The sequence below is a fragment of the Xenopus laevis genome, chromosome 4S, assembly GCF_017654675.1.
Source record: "Xenopus laevis strain J_2021 chromosome 4S, Xenopus_laevis_v10.1, whole genome shotgun sequence".
Classification (NCBI taxonomy): domain Eukaryota; kingdom Metazoa; phylum Chordata; class Amphibia; order Anura; family Pipidae; genus Xenopus; species Xenopus laevis.
In genome coordinates this window covers 129,907,718-129,934,751 of record NC_054378.1, presented here as the reverse complement: position 1 = coordinate 129,934,751, position 27,034 = coordinate 129,907,718, and the positions used below count along the sequence as shown (strand labels likewise).

At 40.6% G+C, this 27,034-nt stretch overlaps 1 protein-coding gene across 1 annotated transcript in view; it reads left to right on the top strand.

Annotated features, from left to right (window-relative positions):
* cacna2d3.S (calcium channel, voltage-dependent, alpha 2/delta subunit 3 S homeolog) overlaps positions 1 to 27,034 on the top strand; it is a 174,428-nt gene that overhangs the window by 116,111 nt on the left and 31,283 nt on the right. The window contains 4 exon segments of the mRNA NM_001085711.1: positions 7,457 to 7,619; positions 23,385 to 23,516; positions 25,142 to 25,202; positions 25,290 to 25,440. Coding sequence (NP_001079180.1) covers positions 7,457 to 7,619; positions 23,385 to 23,516; positions 25,142 to 25,202; positions 25,290 to 25,440 — 507 coding nt within the window.

Genomic DNA, 27,034 nt, shown 5'->3' with positions numbered 1-27,034 from the left:
CTATGTGTTAGAATGTCAGATCTTATCATGGAATGGATTGGGCGATGTAAAATGGTCATAGAGTCTAGTGAAAGGCCTATGTGACTGACAGCTCTTGTGACAGATGGGTGTGGGTTTTCCTATTCATTTGTATGGAAGGGGGTAATCTATAATAGGCAAAGGGCTATGTTGTTGACAGGCAGTCTTTGACATGGATCGGTAAGTCTTCTTGTGATTGGTCAACTTTGACTGATATGGAAATGAAGAAGACTTGGTGTGTTGTTCTCTCTCTATGGCTTACGGGATCGGGAAGTTGAGGCTTACTTGGCACAGCTCAACACTTGGCTATGTGTTGGAATGTCTAATCATAGAAGGGATTGGGGGATGTCAAATTGTCATAGAGTCTAGGCAAAAGGCTATGTGGCTGACAGCTCTTGTGATAGATGGGTGTGGGGCTTGCTATTGTTTTCTATTTAAGGGGGTAATCTATTATAGGCAAAGGGCTATGTTGTTGACAGGCAGTCTTTGACATGCATTGGAAAGTTCTATTGTGATTGGTCAACTTTGACTGATATGAAAATGAAGAAGAAGACTTGGTGGGGTGTTCTATCCCTATGTTATTATGGGATAGGGAAGTTGAGGCTTACTTGGCACAGCTCAACACATGCTGATGTATTAGATATTATCATGGAAAGGATTGGTCGATGTAAAATAGTCATAGAGTCTAGGCAAAGGGTTTTGTGGCTGACCGCTCTTGTGATAGATGGGTGTGGGTATTTGAATTCTTTGTATGGAAGGGGTTAATCTATAATAGGCAGAGGGCTATGTTGTTGACAGGCAGTCTTTGACATCGATCGGAAAAGCCTCTTGTGATTGGTCAACTTTGACTGATATGGAAATGAAGAAGAAGACGTGGTGGGTTGTTCTCTCCCTATGTTATTATGGGATTAGGAAGTTGAGGCTTACTTGGCACATCTCAACACATGGCTATGTGTTTTAATATCAGATTTTATAGTGGAAGGGATGGGATGTCAAATTGTTATAGAGTCTAGGCAAAGGGCTATGTGACTGCCAGCTCTTGTGATAGATTGTTGTGGGTCTTCCTATTCTTTTGTATGGAAGGGGGTAATCTATAATAGGCAAAGGGCTCCTCCAGTTTTGTTCCTGCTTCAGTCCTGTTTCTGCACAAGCCCTGTTCCTGCTCCAGTTCTTTACCCATGCCAGTCTTGCTCTTGCTCCAGTTCTGTACCTGCTCCAGTCGTGTACTTGCTCCAGTTTTGTACCTGCTCCAGTCCTGTTTCTGCTCCAATCCTGTACCTGCTCCAGTCCTGTTTCTGCTCCAGTCCTGTACCTGCTCCAGTTTTGTTCCTGCTCCAGTCCTATCCCTGCACCAGTCTTGTACCTGCTCCAGTCCTGTTACTGTGCACAAGCCCTGTTCCTGCTCCAGTTCTGTACCTGTGCCAGTCTTGTTCCTGCTCCAGTTCCACACCTGCTACAGTTCTGTACCTGCTCCAGTTTTGTACCTGCTCCAGTTTTGTTCCTGCTCCAGTCTTGTACCTGCTCCAGTCCTGTTTCTGCTCCAGTTCTGTACCTGCTCCAGTTTTGTTCCTGCTCCAGTCCTATACCTGCATAAGTCTTATACCTGCTACAGTCCTGTTCCTGCGCCAGTCCTGTTTCTGCACAAGCCCTTTTCCTGCTCCAGTTCTGTACCCATGCCAGTCTAGTTCCTGGTCCAGTTCTGTACCTGCTCCAGTCTTGTTCCAGTTTTGTACCTGCTCCAGTCCTGATTACTCCAGTCCTGTACCTGCTCCAGTCCTGTACCTGCTACAGTTCTGTACCTGCTCCAGTTTTGTTCCTGCTCCAATCCTATCCCTGCACCAGTCTTGTACCTGCTCCAGTACTGTTCCTGCACCAGTCCTGTTTCTGCACAAGCCCTGTTCCTGCTCCATTTCTGTACCCATGCCAGTCTTGTTCCAGTCTTGTACCTGCTGCAGTCTTGTACCTGCTCCAGTCTTGTACCTTATCTAGTCTTGTACCTGCTCCAGTCTTGTACCTTATCCAGTCTTGTACCTGCTCCAGTCTTGTACCTGCTCCAGTCTTGTACCTGCTAAAGTTCTGTACCTGCTCCAGTCTTGTACCTCATCATCATTTATTAATATAGCGCTGTCAAGATACGCAGTGCTTTACTGCAGTTATAGCAAACAGTGAATAAATGGTAGATAACAAACAAGGATTACAGAGTACAATAGGGTTAGAAGGACCTAGAGATTAGAGTTTACAAACTAAAAGGTTAGGGTACAATTGAGACATTAGGATTATATAAACACTTTGTCATTTTTGATACAGCAATGATTAATTAAGGTACATCGAATAAGCTTCTTTAAACAGATGGGTCTTTAAGGAGCGCTTGAAAGTTTGGAAGGAAGGAGAAAGTCTGACAGCTTGTGGCAGAGAGTTCCAGAGAAAAGCAGAAGCCTGAGAGAAGTCTTGTAGATGAAAATGGGCAGAAGTGATCAGAGGAGAAGTGAGGGAAGATCAGAAGCAGAGTGTAGGTTTCGTGAAGGAGAGTATTTGGAGATTAGAGATGAAATATAGGGAGGTACCTGCTCCAGTCCTGTTCCTGCTACAGTCCTGTACATGCTCAATTGCTGTACCTGCTCCAGTCCTGTTCCTGCTCTAATCCTGTGCCTGCTGAAATTCTATACCTGCTCCAGATCTCTTGTACTTGCTCCAGTTCTGTACCCGTGCCAGTCTTGTTCCTGCTCCAGTCCTATACGTGCTCCAGTTCTGTGCCTGTTCCAGTCCTGTATATGCTCAATTGCTGTACCTGCTCCAGTCCTGTTCCTGTTTCAATCCTGTGCCTGCTCCAATTCTTTACCTGCTCCAGATCTCTTGTTCCCGCTTCAGTCCTGTTCTTGCCCCAGTCCCAAACCTCCCATCTGTCCCATTTTCTGCAGGACAGCCCCAATTTTAATAGCTTAGCCCACAATCCCGAATTCTTTTTGTTATGTCCTACATTTCTCTTTGATCTCCTGCAGTGATTTTTACACCGACGTCAATTTGCAGGCATCAAAATGGACACCACTGATAATTCTGAAACCCATGACAATTCCGCCGCACATTAAAGCCAATGCCGTGCGTTTTAATTGTCGCTTTGATGCCGGCGAATTTCCGCTGCAAATTCGCAAATTTATTCGCCGGTGGCAAAACCCGGAAATTCAACGCAAATTCATGCCTGGCTAATATCTATAGGAGAGGCCTGAATAGAAAGATGAGTAATAAAAAGTAACAATAACAATTCATTTGTAGCCTTACAGAGCATTTATTTTTTAGATGGGGTCGGCGAACCCCATATGAAAGATGGAAAAAGTCAAATAAGTAAAAAAAACTATAAAAAATAAATAATCAAGACCAACTGAAAAGTTTCTTAGAACTGACCATTCTATAACATACTAAAACTTAACTTAAATGTGAACCACCCCTTTAACCCCTGGCTTGTATAGGACTTGCCTCGTTATCCACCTTGCACCTTATTTGCTGCTTCTTCAGTGCTCCTTCCATTAACTCACCTCTCCTCCCAATCACTCCGCTAATAATATTTATAACCCGGGCTACACAGCACCTGCCAGTCTCACACCTGAGCTCTCACCTGACAGTCGCATTTCCAAACTGCAGCACAAAAACGAGAATCTTTCCAAAGCAACTTGCAATTGGTCTCAATCAGACTTGTTTCATTTGACTCCCGTGGAATTATGCAAGTGTATTGAACAGATCTAATATTTTTATCATTAATATATATATATATATATATATATATATATATATATATATATATATATATATATATATATATATATATATATATATATATATATATATATATATATATATATATATATATATATATATATACACACACATGTATGGGATCCATTATCCAGAAACCTGTTATTATTATTATTACGGAAAGGCCGTCTCCCATAGACTCCATTTTATCCACATAATCCAAATTTGTAAAATTGATTTCCTTTTTCTGTGTAATAATAAAACAGTCGCTTGTACTTGATCCCAACTAAGATATAATTAATCCTTATTGGAAGCAAAACCAGCCTATTGGCTTTATTTAAAGGGATACTGTCATGGGAAAAACATTTTTTCAAAACGCATCAGTTAATAGTGCTGCTCCAGCAGAATTCTGCACTGAAATCCATTTCTCAAAAGAGCAAACAGATTTTTTTATATTCAATTTTGAAATCTGACATGGGGCTAGACATATTGTCGATTTAATAACTGCCCCAAGTCATGTGACTTGTGCCTGCACTTTAGGAGAGAAATGCTTTCTGGCAGGCTGCTGTTTTTCCTGAATGTGCCTCAGTGGGACATGGGTTTTTACTATTGAGTGTTGTTCTAATGGTGGCCATAGACGTAACTCTTTCTCCCCTATCTATCCAAAGTGTGTCTCTTATCTAAGCCAATAATTATATTTATTCTGGTCCTCCGGTGCCGCTCGCTGCTTCTGAGCGTGAATATGGGAGACACAATATAAGCCATTTACTCCCAGCGAAACTTCCTGCGTGTCCTAGTCCCACCCACTTCTTGAGTCACAGACTCCCAGTCCCTCCCCCTGTATGCTTCCATCAGAGTGTTTTAATCCCACCCACTTCTTTAGTCACCTGCTCAGGGGAAAAAACCAGCCAAGGGTAAGTGGGCATTTAGGAATGTTAATTTAGGAACATACATTTCTATATGATTAGTTGCCCTTTAAAAACCGGAGCTGCCTATAGGAAGGCTTTGCTGGGGAATGACATCACACCGCAGTTTTGTGCTGCTTTTACTCTGCGCAGCTACTCAGAGGAGATTCACAATGTTTCTCATCACTTTAAATAAAATCCCCATTATAAATCAAAGTAATTGGCCAGTCGGAGTTCCCCTTGAGCCCGGCTATAAAGCCATTAAACTGGCGACAATGTGAGCGCCGGCAGGTTATGCTAAAATCATGTTTATTGCTTCCCACTATAAATAAATCCCCTTATCGTGGTTCTGCAGCTTTTTATAAATCTCAATGTTCTAGTGGACCCGCGGCTCAAGCCATAGAAATATTCTAATCAGGCTCTTCCGGCCGTTGGATCACAGGCAGAAAACACTTCAAATTCTCACCCCTCCTCACATCCCCATTCCTAGGGGAAATAATCCCTCCCAAGCCAACTTTCTGTTATTATTGGGGTTTTTTGAGAATTGGGAAGTTTGGGGCGATGCTAATTAATGAGCAGTTTGTACAGTGTCAATGGGAGGCCACTAGATGGCAACGCTGAGCTTCAGTCCGTAAATTTGTTATGCAGTCGGAATTCCAGGGAATAATACATTAGATGGCAAGCTTTGGTGCCAACAATAGGGTTGGATGTAGGGCTGGGAGAAAAGGAATTTCACCTTGAATTTGAACATGAAAAACATGAAAAAGGGGCTCCATCTACATCTAAGCACATTGTGTAGTTATTTTTATGTATCCAGCAGGGATGTGTCTCCCTCCGGCTCTTCTTCACATGCAGCTCAGCTCTCAGCAACATCTGTAAAAGAAAACACTCAGTCTCACTACCTTAAATACTGAAATGTATCATGCGCCCTGGTTGCTAGGGTCAGTGACCCTGGCAACCAGCAAGTCGAGTGATTATAAGGCTAGCACCTCCATGAGGGCATCATTGGCCAAAGCAATCTAAACAGTGTCACGCACAGAACCCCTAAGTTAAACACTCAGCACCCCATTAAGTGCACCCCACCCCATGCTACATCATGGATCCTACCAGAACCCCAATTCTACATTCCATACTCCGCAGTCCTCAGTGCACTCATTTAACTCTTTGATTACATGGGGGTTTCGAGGTGTAAGAACATGAAAGAGGTGATTGAGGAAGTGCCGGCAGTAAAAGGAAGTTTGACTTCCTCCCTGTAACGACTCCGCTAAGATACAAAACTATTGTCCCAATTGCAGCCTGAGTTCCGGCCCCACAAGGGGTTAACAGTGAGCCCAACCCAAGAGCCTGGCGAGGGAGACGGGAAGCGTTTTCAAGGGTAAATCTTCCTCCGAGCCGATGATCGATGGACTTTACGGTGTCCCAGAATGTTATCATTGCTCATTTGCATAAAAGTAATCACAATAGTAAGGTACATTACAAATATTAATTACCCATTAAAATAGTCATTTAAAATCCATTATCTGGACTCCTAATAAATGGCTGCTCAGTGGAGTAGGGAGCCCGGCGAGTAAGCAGTTCTGTAAAGTCTGATTAGAGTTTCCTACTCAAGCGCCACTTTCTCTCAATCGTTCTCATTCACCGGAGAGATTCGTAAATTGGGGGATATTCAGTGAAACCTGCAGCTACTCTGTGCCTGATCTATCTGCGCTCTCTCTCTCTCTCTCTCTCTCTCTCTCTCTCTCTCTCTCTCTCTCTCTCTCTCTCTCTCTCTCTCTCTCTCTCTCTCTCTCTCTCTCTCTCTCTATTTATAACGCTTGGACTGTGTATTACATACAATAATCTGATGTACTGGAATCTGGCGGCTTCAAATCAATATTATGTATTTACTGTATATCTACATTTTTTAACCCAAGCTCTGAGAAAGTGATGGTTTGTTATGGCACGAAATGCGTATTCTCTGTACTAAGCACAATTCAGCAGGAACAGTCCCTAAGTTTGCTCATAGTCTGTACAGAGAGATCCCATAAAACTATGGCAGCATAGGTATTCCCTGTACTAAGCACAATTCAGCAGGAACAGTCCCTAAGTTTGCTCATAGTCTGTACAGAGAGATCCCATAAAACTATGGTAGCATAGGTATTCCCTGTACTAAGCACAATTCAGCAGGAACAGCCCCTAAGTTTGCTCATAGTCTGTGCAGAGAGATCCCATAAAACTATGGTACATAGGTATTCCCTGTACTAAGCACAATTCAGCAGGAACAGCCCCTAAGTTTGCTCATAGTCTGTACAGAGAGATCCCATAAAACTATGGCAGCATAGGTATTCCCTGTACTAAGCACAATTCAGCAGGAACAGTCCCTAAGTTTGCTCATAGTCTGTACAGAGAGATCCCATAAAACTATGGTACATAGGTATTCCCTGTACTAAGCACAATTCAGCAGGAACAGTAAGGTGATGTGCAGGATTCAGGTGAGAGAGGTGAGACTCACAGTGGATATGGGAGAAGAATTTACAGTTATAGTGATAGTGAGTTTAATGGAAATTAAATAAAAAAAATCCCATAATGAATGCAATAATGTGGCTCAGCAAGTCCTTATTCCTTCCCAACCCTGAGTGAGGAATTATGGGAAGGGCAATGGGGCAGTTTTAAGTTAGTTTTAATTAGTTTGAATGGAGATCATTACACAGAGAATCTGGTGCCGAGACTCTTATTAAACATTAACCCTGTATGTGCTGTGCCCCTGGCGTAACCATGTAAATATAACGGTGTCTCTCTCTCATCAGTACGAATACTTTAACGCCGTTCTGATTAACGAACAAGATGAGGACGGCAACTTCCTAGAACTGGGGAAAGAGTTTCTGTTACTGCCCAACGATCACTTCAACAATCTGCCCGTGAATGTCAGTCTAAGTGACGTGCAAGTGCCAACCAACGTCTACAACAAAGGTCAGTACTGGGGACCCTCGTGCTTCTCCCAAATAATCGCCATTTATTCCGTCTAATCCTCTTGAATTCAAATGTTTCATCAGTCGTTTTGACCCCAGAATCTCCCTCTATAAAGATTATTGGATACATCAGAGAGTGGTGGTTTGATTTTCTTCTATAAAACTCAGCTTCCTTATCTCATTAATCCCATGTAAGAAATCTAAACCCTCCTAGTTCTTATTGGTGAACTTCACATTAACCTTAAATGGTTCCAAAATGTTCAATGTTGACTCCCATTCTCTAGACCAGTGATCCCCAACCAGTAGCTCGTGAGTAACATGTTTCTCTCCAACCCCTTGGATGTTGCTCCCAGTGGCCTCAAAGCAGGTGATTATTTATCAATTCCAGACTTGGGGACAAGTTTTAGTTGTATAAAAACCAGATGTACTGCCCAATAGTGATGGGCGAATTTGGCGGCTTCAAAGTTTTTTATTCCGACGCTGGCGACAATTAAGCCAATGGCCATTGACTGTAATGTACGTCAAAAGTCGCCGGTGTCGGAGTTGTCGCCAGCTTCAAAATTCGCGTTTCGCTTGGCTAAATGAAACTGGACAAATTCGCCAATCACTACTGCCCAACAGAGTCTCCTGTAGCTGTCCCAATGGCCAATCCCAGCCCTTATTAGGCAACCTGAGGACTTTTTCATGCTTGTGTTGCTCCCCAACCCGATCTGAATGGGGCTTGTGGGTTAAAAATGTTGGGGACCCCTGCTCTAATGGGTGCTGCCATTCTGTTGGCATCAGGTGATTCCTAGGGGCAGATTTTTCATAGGTCGAAGTGAAAATTCAAATTTAAAAACTCGAATTTCGAGCTAATTTCGAGCTAATTTCTGTGTACTTCAACTAGGGAAAAGTCCAAATTCGAATTTAATTTGAAAAAAAATTGAATTTTGAAACTTATCATGTACTGTCTCTTTAAAAATTCAACTTTTCGAATTCCGAAGTTTTTCAAAGTCGAAATTCGACCCTTGATAAATCCCCAACCCTTGATGGTTGGGGCATTAAAATGATTAAATTCAAGGTTAATAATCTTCTCTTTATTGCACCTTTAATGAAAAAGAAACCTATCTCCAGTGTACTTTAATTAAAATATGTGTACCGTTTTTATAAGAAACCTGACTGTATGCAGTGAAATTCTCCCTTCATTTACTTCCTCTGACTGCTGTGGATAGGAAACTTCAGACGGTCCCTAACTGCTCTGCAGGGAAACAATCAACCAGCAGGGGGAGCTTTACTTCATAGACCTTAAGCAGCTTTGTTTGTTTCCCTGTAAAGCAGCCGGCGACTGTGTAGAGATTTGTATACGTAGACTCAGTGCAGTCTGTATATTCTGATTATTAATCAGTCTTGCTGTATCGGCTTCTATGACAGATATTATTTGACTTGTTCTGTTTCGAAAATTGATGACGATCCCTAAGCTTAAATTCCCAACTAAAGCCCAGACCACACTGAGCATGTGCACAGTCTTGGTCTTGCAAAGATGTATAACAAAGTTACACGATGGTGACCCCCTGTGGCCAACTTTGAAAACATAAATCATTTGTTTGATTAGGCTTGTGGTGCAGTAAGTTCATGTTTAGTATACAAAATACAGCATTTCTAGCCTTATTCTATTTTACACTTTACTTCCCCTTTAAACCTCTAGTATTTCACTTGTCTAATGGCATCGGCCAGCCCTGCCTGTTCACTTACAGTTATTTGTTTACCATTTTTCCAATATTAAAGTTGAATGTTGGTGTGTGAGTGTGAGTGTGAGTGTGAGTGGGGCAGCTCAGTGATCCAGGTGCAGGTTCTGTTCCAATTGGCTGATCCATTAGTTGATCCATTTCTCAGTAGGATCTATGGGGAATATAAGTGCAACTATTGTATCAAGTCTGGTTATCAGGTTATCTATTGTTCTTTTGGGTTTCCTCGTTTTTTCCTTTGTTTTTATTCATCTACTGGGCATTGTCTACGTTTATGAAAGAAACGCTTAGGGGCATATTTATCACAGGTCGAATTTCGAATTGAAAAAAGTTCAAAAGTTCAAAAGTTGGAGTCCACCAGACTCCAAGTAGGTTCTAGGAGGTCCCCCATAGGCTAAAACAGCAATTCGGCAGCTTTTTAGATGGTGAATGGTCAAAGTCGAATTTTTAAAGAGACAGTACAAATTTTTTGAATTCGAAAAATTCACCTCAAACTTTAAATCTGCCCCTAATGCCAATAAAAATGTTCAATAAAAATAATTTCACAAAAAAATAAAGAACCAAGTGTTGACAGTCCATTGGGTGTGGCCCCGTGAGTTGGGGTCCCTTGCATGTATCTGCTGAGTGTGCGTCTCCATGGGGATTTCAATCTTATTTCACCAGTTGTGACCAATTTCTAATTTGCCAGAAAACAGCTGATCGTGTCCGACAGTCTCTTGCAAGAGGTCGATAGGGAAGTCGGACTTAATGATATTCATAGATCCTTCTAACTGACAAATTGAAAAAGGCCACCTCATCAGAAAGATGGCCGCACTTCATCATGTTTCAATATCTCTTCAAGCACAATTTATACACTCGGAGGATTCGTTCTCCCGTCATTCATTCTGATTTACTGTCTGGAGACTCCGGCTGTCCCTCGGCTCTGAGAGGAGTTGGACAGAGAGACGGACAATTGCCTCCAGTTTCAGTGACAACTGCAGTTCAATTAAAAACTGGATTTATTTGTGAATTGTATGTTTCCCAGACATAAATTGAGGCTTTAGCACTGGAAAACTTGGATATTAAGAGGCAGATTTATCAAAGGTCGACGTGAATTTTCGAATTCAAAAGGGTCCATTTCTATCCCGGCGCTGAGACAAGTAGGGGTTAATAACATGAAGTATTTCTATCCCTCGGGGGCGGAAGGTTAAATGATCCAGACTGAACACTTGGACCTGCCAGGATTTCTGAGGCTGGAAATGTTACTGTGACATCACTAATAGTCCCACACATCTAGGGCCCAATATCTCTGTGTATCCAGGGGCCCAACATCCCTCTTGTATCCAGGGCCCAATATCCCCCGTGTATCCAGGGCCCAATATCCCCCGTGTATCCAGTACTAATGATGTAAGGACTGACTTAACCGGTCAGGTGCAGGTTCTCGAGGGTCGGTAGTGGGTCCAGTTTTTCTCGACTTGCTCATCACTACTAGGAACCCAATAGTCAGTGTAGGCGCCGAACGCAGGTTGAGGCGCAACATGCTGTATTTTTCCTGCGTTCGGCGCCTACACGCGCCTGTGTGAGTACAGCTCCATTGGAAAAAATGAAATGCGTCTATTCCTGCGCTCCCCTGCGGCTGAACGCAGAAAAATGGAACGCTGGGGAGCGCAGCTACAACCGCTCGTCAGTAAGAGCCCTTAGAGCCTCATAGAGAAAGAGGAAAGTCGATAAACCCTCCAGTATTCAGGAACGACCTTGGCCTTCGGGGAAATGCAAATCGTCTGATCCCCAACTTGAAAAAAGAAACACAAATGCCAGTAATACATTTACTAACGAGGGACAAATAATTGCTTTAACGGCTTATGTTCTGGAAAATTCACCCCCACGCACAATCCTAAGGATGGACACAAGCTGTCAGTGCCTGAATACGACTACAGCAGTATGACGTGAATCCAGGGGCAAGAGAGAACTAATTAGTATCTTATAAATTATCTACAATTACCTAGAAAAATAAATAAAATCAAAAAATGAAAAAATAAAAATTTAAAAATGAAAAAATAAATAAAATTTAAAAAAAATAAAGAAATAAAATAAAAAAATGAAAAAATAAATAAAATTAAAAAATGAAAAAATAAAAATTTAAAAATGAAAAAATAAATAAAATTTAAAAAAAATAAAGAAATAAAATAAAAAAATGAAAAAATAAATACAATTAAAAAAATGAAAGAAATAAAATAAAGAAATGAAAAAATAAATAAAATTAAAAAATGAAAGAAATAAAATAAAAAAATGAAAAAATACCTAAAATTAAAAAATCTGATTTTTGGGTTGAGTTTCGTTGTCATGCCCTTTATGTTCTGATGATAAAACAATAATACAATAAATACATCGTTACAGTTCTATCACAAATACAAATATTATTTTATACTGTAGGACGGCAGATTTTGGATTTTAGAAGAGCCCAATGGGGCACAGATGTGTAACCCTTTGTTTCCCAGCTAATCTCACTTCCCAGAATCCTGTGGGAAAATGTGGCAACATTACTAATGAATCTGTTTATTTTCTGCCTGTGGGTGTCAGGGCTGCAGGGAGTTGTTGCCCAGTCGCTTCCTACTTTCAACTTCTTGGCAAAAATACAAAGAAATAGGGTTTTCTCTCAAGTCCATCTTGTTTCACTCAGAGTCTTTCCCGTGGCCTTTGATTCTTTGATGTGCGCTGGGTTTCGTGCAATACCCCGAGATTTTTGAAGTTTTTGGGCAAAAAAGCATAAGAAATCAGAGTTTTTGGGTGAAAAATCTGAAAAAAAACGTGAAAATCAGATTTTTTCCCGCAAAGTAAATTTTCAGGAAAATGTAATAATAGATAAGCGCAAAAAACCTGACCAGATTTGATTGGAGTTTGTAGCAGAGAATGTTGAGATAAAATCGGACTTTGATAAATAACCCCCTTAACTTCAGGAAGGTTTCACTGCGGGAAGATGTTCATTATTCTTCAGCCAATTAATTACAATGAGCGTCGGACCCCCAGTTGTAACTTACAAGGGTAACAGAAGGCACCTCAGAGATCTGGGACCAGTCTCTATAAGCCCAATGCTCTTATTGCTTCATTGGCTTATAATATCCTTATAAATGACTGTAGGGGGCACATTATTGTCATATGACACAAATGTACCAGGACCTGAGCTTTGGCAGATTTTTTTTTATAGTCCTGTAATATTGGGCTGTATCAAAGTAACTGCTGTTGCCCAGCTGACTGCTTATTTCTTGTACAGAATCCGTTATCCAGAAACCTCTTATCCAGAAAGCTCCAAATTAAGGAAAGGCCGTCTCCCATAGACTCCAATTTATCAACATAATCCAAATTTTCTGTAATAATAAAACAGTAACTTGTACTTGATCCCAACTAAGATATAATTAATCCTTATTGGAAGCAAAACCAGCCTATTGGCTTTATTTCATGTTTATATGATTTTCTTGTAGACTTAAGGTATGAAGATCTGAATTATGGAAAGATCCATTACCCAGAAAACCCCAGGTCCCAGTCATTCAGGATAACAGGTCCCCTACCTGTATAGGAGCTCATTCAGTTAGAGATTGGGACATATGCACAGGGACAGCGACCGCTCAGTACAGTTATAGGAACTGGGGTTTCCCAGATAAGGGATATTTCTGTAATTTGGATCTCCATAGTTAAATAAGATAAATTAAATTTGCTAAAAACAATCATTTAAACATGAAATAAAAGCCAATCTGGCCCCAAATATAGATTCATTATATCTTAGTTGGGATCAAGTACAAGATACTTTATTATTATTATTAAACAGAAAAGGGAAATATTTGTCTAAAATGTTGAATTATTTCAGTCAAATGGAGTCTATGGGAGATGGCCTTCACTTAATTCAGAATTTTCTGGATAACAGGTTTCCGGATAACAGATTCTGTACCTGGCTGCTTTTTGTACTGAGAGTAAACTAATTCATTGTAAGTAATTGGCTTCATGTACTGAGACCATTCAGAAGCGATGCACTGGGAATGTTCTTACTCAGTGATTGGTTTCCTTGAGTGCTCACTCAGTGAGTGTACGCTACTTTGTGTATAAACACATTATTCAGCATTTAGCTGCCAAACCTTTTTGGTTTTTTTTGTAGCACACCCTTGAGTGAATTATACTGTGTGACTAGAAGCAGGTCTTGTATTGTACCCCTGACCCACAAGTACTTGAGCAACTCCCTGCAACTCCCGGCACCTTGGATGCTCCTCTTGGCAGGATGGAATCCAGTCACAAGGATTTCTTTGCAGCAATAACTTGTATATTAACAGTATAACAGTCCAATAAATGATGCACAGGCACTTTGATATAATTCAGTGTAGAATCCCCGCCAGAAGTGAAATAAGTAAGATATACATTAGGTCACCCCACTCCTAGGGTGATTCCTCCCATATCGTAGAGCTTTGTTCACAGGGATCCTCAGCCTGGGGTCTTGTATCTTGGCACCATAACTGCTCCTCAACTCACCCACTGAAGTCCCTACACTAGTTGTGGACTCATCATTGGGTCCTAACCCCACTATTTCAACCCAACTTACTATGTACTAGGTTGAAATAGTGACTATGTTATTATGTATGTTACTAAAGCTGCTCAGTATCTTCCCCTTGCTCCTAGAGCAACTATGAGAAAAACTTACTATCACTAACTAATCCTACATGAAGACCAAACAATAGCCCTGTGCCTGTAACACCTCCCAGAGAGATGAGGTCCCAGGAAAGACCATTGGCACACGGGGTTATACCCCTTTATACTCTCAAATACTGCCACCTAGTGGGCAAATCATAATATAGAATAAATGCCAGTGGACCCAGGAAGGGAGGGAGGTATAGTTGCCGGGTATTCTAAACAACCTCTGAGGTGTCCAACTACAAGGCACTCAAGTAGGTCGCGCATAGATCAGCCTAATAATTAGTAAATATATAAATATTTTATTTGTATAAACAACTCATGCCTAACACGTTTCGTGTCACTAGGACACTTAGTCATAGGCTTGATAAACTCGCTCTTTATCTCCATCAGAGGTGCTCCACACGGTACTTGTATGAAACGTCGCTAATGGGAATCCATCTTGCCGGGGGCACAGAGACGCTTGGCTGCCATCGCTTTAGTCTTAGTGACAGGAGCTGGGGGGCTACATTGTATTTAACTCAGTGCCAAACAACTCCGGGCACTGCGATATATAATGATTATGTCTTGGCGCGTGAGCTTAATACGTCGGAGACATCAGTCTGTCGGCCTGAGAACAGAATCACATTGTCTCTTATCACCGCTCTGGGCAGGCGGGTTGGTTCTGATGGAACATTCTGTTTCTCCAGCATCAGATTTACTTACAGGAGCCACGATCAACCATGTCCAACACAAGTGAACACAGTGAATAGGGATAAGATTAACACTGCGCTGGGCTTATTTGTTTAATCAGCCAATTAAATATATAGTGAATAAAGTAGCCCCTCTTGTAAAATATAAGGATATTATAAGTTACCAAGGAGTTTCATGACCATACAGGTCATGGAACTCCGAGGTAACTTCTAATATCTTCATATTTTACAACTGGGGGTACTTTATTTATTATAATACACAAATTTGAGTCATGTGACAGAAATGACATCAGAACTCACCATTTATAACTGATGGCATCACTAGTCACCATTTATAAGGATATCATTTACAAGATATTCATGGCTTTTGTGTATTATAAAGTAATATCAACAGTACCCAGAAAACTCTTCCACCCTCCTTTCAGAAATCTGGAACCTACAAGGTAAATCTGGTGCAAATGTCACGTACCAGTCAGAAGTGACCACAACAAGAATATCCACTGGGGGCTGTTTGGAAAAAATAGGCACAGAAAAAATACCCAGAGCTCCTTAAATAGAAACAGACCATAAACATTTGTGCCGGGGCAAAGATAACAGAATGGCAAAATTCATTTTCCGGCAACACTTGATTTGTGGGTTTCCACCTTACCTTGCCTTGAGTAACTGGTCTGAAAATAACTGGTAGTCTAGGGGGTGGTGGGGACGATTCTAGTTTGTCGCGCGCTCAAACCGCTTCCAGGTTTTGACAATCGTCCACGTTTGATGTCATTGCGCTTGTCGCGGAATTCAAATATTAAAAGGTACATCTTCCTTTTCATGTTGTCCAACGTAGATCTACTTTCTATAGTTCCTGGCTGCCATTTCTAGTTGCCTTGCCTGTTCCTGACCTTGTCTGTCCCTGACCAATCCTAGTTTGCTGCCTGTCCTGACCTTAGCCCATTTATTGGCTACTCTTTTGGATTACAATTCTGTACTGCGCTACTGTTTGTGTTTGACCTGGCCGATGACCTTGACTACTCTTTTGTCTCCTGATTTTGTGCTGCTCTGCCCAATTTGGTCCCCGACTTGTTCCACAACCATGCTCCTTGTTCTCTGTTCTTCCACGTTTTGTTCCCTTGCCTGCCCACAACTCTCCCCTTGGTCCTCTCACTTTAAGACCTGGCGGCATTCGACTAGCTGAGGGCTCCTCCCAAAGTGAAAGGCAGCTGTTATAGGCGGAAGCATGAGTCGAGGTGGGACCTTTGGGTTTGTCCTGGGTTTGGGATACCTTACTTAACAACTGGCTACTGAGAGTGTCTAATCTCCTGGTGGGCACTACCCCGGCTCAAACAGTATTCAAGATGATCTCAGAGAAATATGTCAATGAAATGTTGGACTTGGATTTTGGAAGGTTCTTCATATCAAAACCACAGAGTACCTGGAGTCTTTTTATGGCAATATATTACTTGGAAATTGCACTCGACAACCTGACAAAAATGAGTAGAAATTACAGTCATTTTGTCTGTTCCTCTCAGGCTGTCTCTTTGGGAGCTCACTTTCTGGCCGACTGCTGTTTGGAGGAAACAACATCTTATAAAATGGAGCCTTGCAACTTGGGACAACTGCTTTTGTTTTTATATGATGGTTCCTATAGATTTCCGCTCTTGTTTGTTATCGTCTTCATCCTTCAATGGGGCTGAATAGGTAACTACTTCCATTCAAATGCAACTTGGGGCATCTCGTGAAAATCACACCTAAATGAGTAAATGACTATAGAAATATCTATTCTCCCCTGAAGGGTCTCCTTCAAACTATATTATGATTCGATTGTTGGCCGGGATCCATATGAGTGGATATCCTTAATCTGGCATGTGGTTGGCCAATTGATTCGCTCTATGGTGACTTCATTTTATCTTATTTGTGTTGCATCACACAAGGCTAGGAGAATAGGCTAAATGGGGAGTGATATTGGTCTATACTTTAACACTTGGGTCATGGGTTACTAATTACCATTAATGTTACTCAAAGAGTTTTAATAGAATATGCAATGGCCATTAGATCCCCAAGGTTGCTAGGCTGAGGAACAACCCAGGCTTTTGGGTGTCATGCAGAACGTTCCAGATTCAATCCAATATGGCCGATATTGGTGTTAGGAGATGAGAAGAAATAGACCCTCAATAAATGTATAAACGTAGTTAAGAACCAAGCACTAAAGTGTGTGGTTGATCAGCAGTTTTCTATGGGCACATTTTTTCAAGCTGCCATTTTTACTAATTGCATTCTGGGACTTTTCCCTGTTCTTTTAGCAACGTTTGTATTTAATTTCCAGATTTCCACTCTCTCTGTTAAAACGGTTTCATATGGACCTTCCCCTGTCAGACAAAGTCGGAGCAGCAGCGGAATTTAATCTGGGCACATTAGCCAACTGTGGTATTGGATTTAGTAGATTAGTATCCAAATGCCTTATCATTTATCCCTTATTTCCACTTAGTGATTTATATGTAGAAAAAGATCAAGCAAGCTGGAGTTGTAATGCATTGCAGTCTATGCAGAAATGTAGATTTTCGTGAAGCCGTCCAAGTCATAATTGGCGCATTACATCTGGAGCAGACGCGCATTCCTCGTGTAGGCGAAGGCAGAGACTGGTGTTTCATGTACAGAGAGAACTGGTGCATGAAATTACAGGGAACCAGCGCGGTTATTTTGCTGTGAAATAACCTGAACATCACAGGAATTGTATTTCTTTTCTTCCTGCTAAGAGACGGCAGGACACGGGGGAGAATATGGAGAGATTTCAGGAAGAATTACTTCTTCTCCACAGGTTAAATGTACATTGGAGTACAATAGGTTGCAGCTGTAAAAACTAGAATTCTTTCATGGTGACACTGAAATAAGCCACATGTCCATGAAGTGAAACCTCAGACATTATATTGCTACCAAACTTGCCCATGATTATGAAACACAAGCCATGGAAATGTTGTCACCTCCAGAATTGCTTTCCAATCAATAGGCTTGATCTCCTTTAGTCGTTTCCTCTCTTCATTGGCTTCATTTCCCATCAAAAGCTTCAGGGAATGTGGAAAATACATGGATGTTAAGTGGAGGCAGAAATACAACGTAACCACAGAATTCAACCCTTTTACCCTCTGCACAAAACTGACTTGTATTTCAGTCAATGTCCCTCGATAGTCTGAGACCCACAAGGTAATACCCTTCTGATAAGAGATCACTTAATTGGTTGGTGCCACTGGTTTTGAAAGGGCAAGGTTCTGCCTCCGAGGCATCTGACCTCTCTCTGCCATGGATGTCTGCCCTAATGCATTGGTCTAAGCTTCATCATTGCTTGAACTGTGCATTCCCTTGACTTTATTTGGTTTTGCCCACATATTTCTATTTGGTCCTCACCTCTGTTCTATGGATGCACTCCTGTGTTCAGCAGGATACCATGAGGTTGAGCTATAAGTAGAATGGCATTCAAAGTGAAGGAGGTACAAAATGAATCTGCATACAGATATATCATGGGCATACGTGGTTTTCCTTCTTCTACTTACTGCCCACTAAATCTACGACTTCAAGCACCTCCTCCTGTCTACACTAAGAACCAAAGGCAGTGGTAACAGTGAAATATTCTGTAGAGTAAAGATCAGATCGAAACATCGGGCCTACTTGTCTTCCATAGTCAACACCCAATGCTTCAACCTTCCAACACTGAATGCTTACGCAAGTCTACAGGTGCCTACAAACAATAGAGAAATGGAGAGCAACTTTACATATGTTCTGTAATGGAGCACAGGGTAATCTTGGGCCTCTCTAGAATGGTTAGTGAGCTTTGCATGGGAGTCTGAATTCTCAGCTTGAGAAACATCCAGGGGGTTATTTATCAAAATCCGAATTTTTCTCATGTTTTAAATAAAAAAAAGTCAGACCAAACTAGAATCCATGAGTTACCCTTATTTATCATTGAAAAACCACCAAAAAAATCCGATCGGTAAAAACCGCAACTTTTTGGATTGTCACACAAAAAAAATCAGAATTTTTTGTAAAATCACGGGAAAAGCTCAAAATGTTCGGATTATCATACAAAACCCAGCAAAGACCATAATATCTTCAAATTGCAAATAGGACCTCTGCCATTTATTTCTACAGCACCTCGACAGGTTGAAGATGAAGGGGCAGATGTATCAAGGGTCGAATATCGAGGGTTAATTAACCCTCGATATTCGACTGGCGAATTAAAATCCTTCGACTTCGAATATCGAAGCGCAATTATTAAGCGCAATTCGTTCGATCGAAGGAATGATCGTTCGATTCGAAGGATTTTAATCCATCGATCGAAGGATCATCCTTTGATCAGAAAATTGTTAGCAAGCCTATGGGGACCTTCCCCATAGGCTAACATTGGCCTCGGTATGTTTTAGGTGGCGAACTAGGGGGTCGAAGTTTTTTCTAAAGAGACAGAACTTCGATTATCGAATGGTCAAATATTCAAACAATTTTTAGTTCGAATCGTTCGATTCGAAGGTCGTAGTCGATGGTCGAAGTAGCCAAAAAAAAAACATTCGAAATTCGAACTATTTTTCCTCTATTCTTTCACTCGAACTTAGTGAATGGGCCCCGAAGTATTTTTGGATTCTGACTTTTTGCATCCTCTGGTTTTAATAAATCTCAAATGAGGGGTTTTCTTCCCAGTAAAAATTCTGATTTTCTAGTAAAAAATCCTAAAATTTTACAAGTTTTTAGCATTCAGACTTTAAGGGGCAGACTTGTCAAGGGTCGAAGTGAAAATTCGAAGTTAAATTTGAATTTCGAGCTGATTTTTGTGTACTTCGACTAGGGAATAGTCCAAATTCAATTAGAATTTGTAAAAAATGTGAAATTCGAAATTTATCACGTACTGTCTCTTCGACTTCAACCATTTGCCATCTAAAACCTGCCGAATTTTTTAAAATACTTTGAATTTGATCGAATCAGATCTTAATTCGATTTGAATGATTGAAAACAACCTATTCACCCGCAAAAAAATTTAGATTTTTTAAAATAAATTTCGGTTAGTCTTTTTTTATTTAAATTTCAAGAGTTCAAAAAAACTCCTATTACTTCGAAATTTGACCCTTGATAAATCTGCCCCTTAAAAATAACCCCCCAAGTTTTTTCTGCTTTAAGGAGGTGCTCTCAGCAGGTGGAGGCGTTGTCAGAATTCTTGGAGCACAAACTTCGTTATATAATCCCAACAGAAGCTGCTTAGCGGGCACAATTGTTCATCTGTTCTTGCCAACAAGTTTTTCAGCGAAACCTCCCAGATCTGAGGTTTTTTGGATATTTTTGGTTCAATTCGAGTCCCTGTTTGATGCCCAATATTTGGTCATTTGTACAAAGTTTACTTAAACCATGTGCTTAAACCATTTGCACCAGTGCCATTTTCCAAGGATTTTATCTTTTGGCTTTCACTTCATGGTGGAGAAATAAAGAATTCCAAGTTAAAGGTTGAGTTAGTGCCGAGTGAGTCAGTAACAGAATGAATGAACTGAATCTGCTGGAATGGCCAAATATTTTGCCTAAACAATTTAAATTTTAATGATTAATAATGTGAAATATTGTTAGCCAAGCACAGTAAATACAATGGGACTTATTTTACTTCTATATTTAATTATTTTTTTTCCCCAACTTTTCAAATCAATATTTTGAAAACTTACAATCATTTTGCCATAAATAATAATTATTTAGAGTAGGAAAATTTAAACAATTCAGTAGTAAATACAGTAAAAAAAAAAAAAAAGACACATGTACAAACAAAATGTGGAGAAAAAATATTTTATCCTCAACTGGACTTAAAGAAATTAAAAATATTGTTAATTATTGCAAAAACATAATGTCCTTTTTAATCTAAATTGTATTAAATGTTCAAAATTAAAATTCTATTAAAAATGATTTACTTTGAGAAACCTTCTTGTAGTTTCCAATGTGTTCCGTGAGATAATATAAACTGCTACATGTTGTATTCACTTGCAGTCTCTTATGAAATTGACAATTTTATGTTATTTTCCAAAGATTCATTGAAGGATTAATTCTGAAAATTATCAGTCATCACTGAGAACAGTGTGAAAAGATGTCTGCTCCCCGCTTTCAAAAAGAACATTAAAAACAGCTTAGAGGGATAGGGAAAAAAAAACATGGCAGAAGAAAGAGCTGGGGAAAACATTGCTTAAAAGAAAGCCTGTAGGGGAGCTTAAAGTGGACCCGTCACCCAGACATAAAAATCTGTATAATAAAAGTCCTTTTCAAATTAAATATGAAATCCAATTTCTTTTTTTTAATTAAAGCCTTCATAGCTGTTGTAAACTCATTTAAAAATCTCAGCTGTCAATCAAATATTGTCTGCCCCTCCTCTATGCCTTAGGCAATTACTTTCACTTTCCATTCAGCACTTCCTACATGTCACTGCTCTCCCCACATTCCCCCCAATCTCTTCACCATTTAATTGTGTAACCAGGACATGGGGATGGACATCAGGTCCCCCATTCTGGTGCACAAACAAGATTCTGAGATGATACAAGACTTGTCTTACTAACAGTGTCCACAATATGGCTCCTGCCTGCCTGTTATAATTATCAATTCCCAGACTGAAGGAAACGAGATTCAAATAATTTATACAGTGTAATTAAAGTTCATTTTGCTTGACTAATGTGATAAAATAGGATTTGGAATATTTTTTTTGGGTGACGGGTCCCCTTTAATGACAAGGTAAACATCACAAGAGAAGAAAAGTGGGACAGAAAGAAATGGAACCAGATATAGAAAATAGAATTACAATATAAAACAGACATGGAATCAGTAGGAGGCCTCCTGTTTACATTTCATCCCTAATGATCTGAATCAAGTACGATTTTTATTGGTAAGGCCCAAAAACAAAATGGGAAGATGGGGGGTGTTGGGATTGGGAAAGGAAAATTTAGGAAACAAAAGGTGTATGAGAAAACTAAAGATATTGAGAAGAACAAGTGGAAACAGAGAACATGAGATATTAGAAGGACACTCAGAAAACAAGAATTAGGGAAATGTCACATATGACAAACCCAAACTTTTAGAAGGTCTGTCTAGTGGGGCTCTTCTGCCTTTAACAGACACCTTTGGCTTTGGGCTTGGCCCTCAGCTACTTGGGAGCCACGAGGATTTACCGCATGAGAATCTGGTATTTCCACAGGGACAGGCAAGGGAGATGAACTGGGATGGAGCCAGTAAGGAAAGATCTGGACGTAGTCAGACAACCCGGTCAGAAACAGATAATAGGAGCAGCATTGTGAGGGAAAAGATGGAGTCAGAACCAAGAAGTAACACAGAGGAAAGGAGCAGGAGTCAAAGGAACATCAGTTGCAGCGAACGGAGCACCTAGGCCCAAGCACACTTGACTTATAATGGGCAGGGAGTCCGAGCAGAGCAGGGGTTTTAACACCAAACAGTAACACCAAAAAATTAGTTTTAATGGAATGATAATGTAATGTAGTGTTGCCCTGCACTGGTACAACTGGTGTGTTTGCTTCAGAAACTCTACTATAGTTTATATAAACAAGCTGCTGTGTAGCCATGGGGGCAGCCATTCAAGCACAGGATACACAGTAGATAACAGATAAGTACTACTATAGTTTATATAAACAAGCTGCTGTGTAGCCATGGGGGCAGCCATTCAAGCACAGGATACACAGTAGATAACAGATAAGTACTACTATAGTTTATATAAACAAGCTGCTGTGTAGCCATGGGGCAGCCATTCAAGCACAGGATACACAGTAGATAACAGATAAGTACTACTATAGTATATTTATCTACTGTGTATCCTGTGCTTGAATGGCTGCCCCCATGGCTACACAGCAGCTTGTTTATATAAACTATAGTAGAGTTTCTGAAGCAAACACACCAGTCGTTTCAGTGCAGATCAACACTACATTATGTTTTCATTACTTCAAAACACTTTAATTTTTTAGTGTATCTGTTCATTTTAAGGCAGACCAATGGCCAATACGCAGCACCTGTGGCCATATTAGCAACAGCTGAGTTCACTATGGCTACCAGGGACTACAAGGATAACTTGCCTTCTTTTCTATACAACACGCCCCCCCCAACACTAACTTTGGGATTATCTATTTTCGCACGTCCCTGATCTTTCATTCCATTCCTATGTCTATTCTGTAACCATGAGCTGCTGTGTTCTTCAAATTTACTCTTTCATTGACCAATTTGTCTCTGAATAATAAACAAGTTCTTATGCTGGAAACACATGGGCAGATAAAGTTGGCCAACGAAAACTGCTTTACAAATATGTTTGGATCCAAGCAACTCACTTTTTAGTAGAAATCTGTCCTGAATCATGAAGCTTTCAAACAGTCATGTTGGTAAATCCATTCAGCCGTTGATCCCACCAACAGGGAGTATCTCGTTGCACTCAGTTCCCTTTTGATTCGCTTGCTTTTCCAAATTCTGTCCGCTCTCTCTAATTTATAAAAAAATGACTAAAGGGGAAGGCAACCTGTAGCCTTAAAGCAAAACACCATCGACCAACATTTAAACATTAGTTATTGAATTAAGGCAGGTTGTTGTGTCCTACACCATCTTAGGCCCAGTTTTAATCCTACGGAAATATCCAGTGGTTTAGTTCCAACTTAAAGCTGTTTTTTTTTATTGCTCCGACGCTGAACTTCACTTTGGTTCTCTGTTTCTTCATAGATCCAGAAATAGTCAATGGCATTTACTGGTCTGAATCGTTAAACAAGGTTTTTGTGGACAACTTTGAACGTGACCCATCGTTGATATGGCAATATTTCGGAAGTGCAAAAGGATTTTTTCGGCAGTATCCAGGTAAAGAACCTACAGGGATAGTTTGTCATCTTGTTGGTGTTCCACTGAACTAGTTGGATTATCTCCTGCTAGCCTTGTAACAAAGCTAACATTCTATATGGTGTAACATCCATTGGAAACATTCCGTATAGCTCCTGTAACCCATTTTTGGCCACCCCCCTGGTGCCAAGTTGTACATCACATAATTGTTACTGATGTCCCCTTTGCTCAGTGAAAGGTACTGGGAAACATAAACCTGTGGTTGGCCCATTAGGAATAACAAAAAACATCAACTTTATCTAAAGAAGTGTAAATTAAAGGGTAACTAAAACGACATTTACATCATACAATGATGACCCACTTCCCTGGGAGCCTGTGCATTTTCCTGGCCCTCCATGCCAGGCAAAGTCCCGCACTACTCCATTGGCAGAATCAGAGTCTCTGTCCCTTATCCCCAATGAGTACAAAAGGTCCCAAGTAGCACTAGCAGCCCAAATACCTCTCCCTCCGGATTTAGTATTGGCTCCCTCGTGGCAGGCATAAACAAAGCCCATGTCACAAATGGAAATATGCTGGATCCTCTCTTTTTCTACCCTCCCCTGGCATCACTTACCCTGGGGATTCACTCAGACGGGCAGGCTCACCCAGAGCTGGAGCAGCATCCACAGCGATGAATCCATTCCATGAACATATGCAGCTTGTATTATCCTCCAGACATAGCTCCCAGCACTATAGCGCGAGCACTTTAGACTTCCATTGTTGAACTACAACTCCCAACACTCTCCGTAGTGTGAGCACACAAACCAACATTTCCAGACTCAAAACCTGCATGGTTGAGCTTCCAGGCATTGGAGGATCCTGCCTCAGCCTTGGCAGGCCTATCAAACTCCACTTTAGCCTAGATTTTGCTGGTTTAGATTCACTTTCTCCTCAGTGAAATAACAACTCAGCAGTAAGACCAAAACTTAATAAATAATGGCTGTCTGAGCACATGGCTCTCCCTTTTATAGTAAAGTGGTGCATTAGCGACACCTTGTGGTATCCTCCAGTATCTGCCCTGCTGCACCAGCACAAGGGCTCTGGCCCCATTGTCCAGCCCCTGGGAAACCCTGTAGCTCAGTCCAACAGGGAATTTTCCAACATGTGCTCAACAATGGACCCTACGGGTCCCTACACTCCTCTTGGGCTTCTCTTTCTCTTTCCCTGGACAAATTTTTCTTGACCATCTGTCCCCATAGTTATCTTGACCCTGTCCCCATAGTTATCATTCAAGAGATCTTGATCCATGGCAACTTGTTGTCTCTTCTCTAAGGCATTTCTCCAGTAAGTTGAGGGCAAACACTATGCCTCACTGCCCTACGAGTACCACATAGATAACTTTTCTTTAAAACACTATTTTTTATTATTCAACAGAAAACTTTGCGACTGCTCTTCTTTACAAGTTTTTCCCGGTATTCTCTTGCATGATAACCAATACTGTTAATCCTATAAATGGCATAAAAATCATAGCCAACCTCAACTGAGAGTCTGTAGTACAAGAGTTGTTTGGAACCTGTGGAGTCTTTCTTTGGGTAACACAGAGCTCTACCTTCCTTGGGTTTAAGCAGTCTCCTTTTGCTTGTAAAGATCTTTCTTTTTCCCTGTAGGTATCAAATGGGAGCCGGATGAAAACGGAGTTATAGCGTTTGATTGCCGAAACCGTAAATGGTAGGTTACTGCAGTCAAACATTTCTTCTATTCTTCTTTCCCTTAAATAATACAAAGGAATGATTTCTCCATTGCATTTTGATCTAGGTACATTCAAGCAGCCACCTCTCCGAAGGATGTAGTTATTTTAGTTGACGTCAGCGGGAGCATGAAAGGTCTTCGTCTGACAATTGCAAAGCAAACTGTGTCTTCTATTCTGGACACCCTCGGAGATGATGACTTCTTCAACATAATCGCTGTAAGTGGCCTGTGTTCCTTGACTTTATTCTTTTGCTTTTGTAACCTTTTAACTAGGCTTGTTCATGTTCCCGCTGTTGGCCCCAAGATGCCACTTCCTTCCTACTTTCCACTGATTTTCATTTAAGGGAAGCGTTGACCTCCTCTAGACCTTTTTCCATTACCTGCTGATAAAAACACAAATGGAACAACCCAGCCAGCAACATGCTTGACTATTTTCGGCTAAATCTCCCCTTCTTTGGGTGCACTTTGACATTTAAAAGGGAAAATAAACAAGTCACTGGTTACCTTTGCAGACTGCTGTGAGGTTTAGCAGGTCTGGAACTGGCATTAAGTCCTATCAAGCCTTTGGATTTGGCCCCTTCTAAAGAATGTTTATAAGTTCCTGTTTCTCACAAACTTTTTAATATGTTTAACGGCCCTATTAAACCACAGAAGAGTTCATTTTCCTACTTCAAGTCAGTTTTTATTGATATTTATTTATTTGACAAGAGAAAAACAGGTATGGGACCTATTATCCAGAATGCTTGGGACCAGGGGTTTTCCGAATCTTTCTGTAATTTGGATATTCATATATTTAGGCTACTAGAAAATCATGTAAACATTAAAGGATAAGTAAACTTTTAAAATAAGTGAATGTAAAATTGATGAAGGGGCTGTTCTAAGCACTTTTGTATTATTCCAAGATATTAAGGGATACATGTGCTGTAAATATGAATGAATTTTGTTCCAACAACGCCACCTGCTGGTTGAGAAATGTTTTTATTTTATTCCTTAGCAGAAGAACATCAGCCTCTTTCTTTCTCCTGACAACTTCCTTGACTACTTGCTGGTCAGACTGGTGGGAAACTGACCAGCAGGTGGCGCTGTTGTAACACAATTCATTCATATTAACAGTACATGTATCCCTTAATATCTTGGAATTAAATATAAATAAATAATGAATGTACACACTGCAAAATTTCTTAGAATAGCCTTTAAATAAACCCAATTTGCTGGTTTTGCTTCCAATAAAGATTCATTATATCTTAGGGGCCCATTCACTAAGTTCGAGTGAAGGAATAGAAGAAAAAATACTTTGAATTTCGAAGTGTTTTTTTGGCTACTTCGACCTTCGACTATGACTGCGAATCGAATGATTCAAACTAAAAATCGTTTTTTTCAAAACGCATCAGTTAATAGTGCTGCTCCAGCAGAATTCTGCACTGAAATCCTTTTCTCAAAAGAGCAAACAGATTTTTTTATATTCAATTTTGAAATCTGACATGGGGCTAGACATATTGTCAATATCCCAGCTGCCCCAAGTCATGTGACTTGTGCTCTGATAAACTTCAATCACTCTTTACTGCTGTACTGCAAGTTGGAGTGATATCACCCCCTCCCTTTCCCCCCCCCCCAACCAGATAGCAGCTCCCTAACACAAGATAACAGCTGCCTGGTAGATCTAAGAACAACACTCAATAGTAAAATCCAGGTCTCACTGAGACACATTCAGTTACATTGAGAAGGAAAAACAGCAGCCTGCCAGAAAGCATTTCTCTCCTAAAGTGCAGGCACAAGTCACATGACCAGGGGCAGCTGGGAAACTGACAATA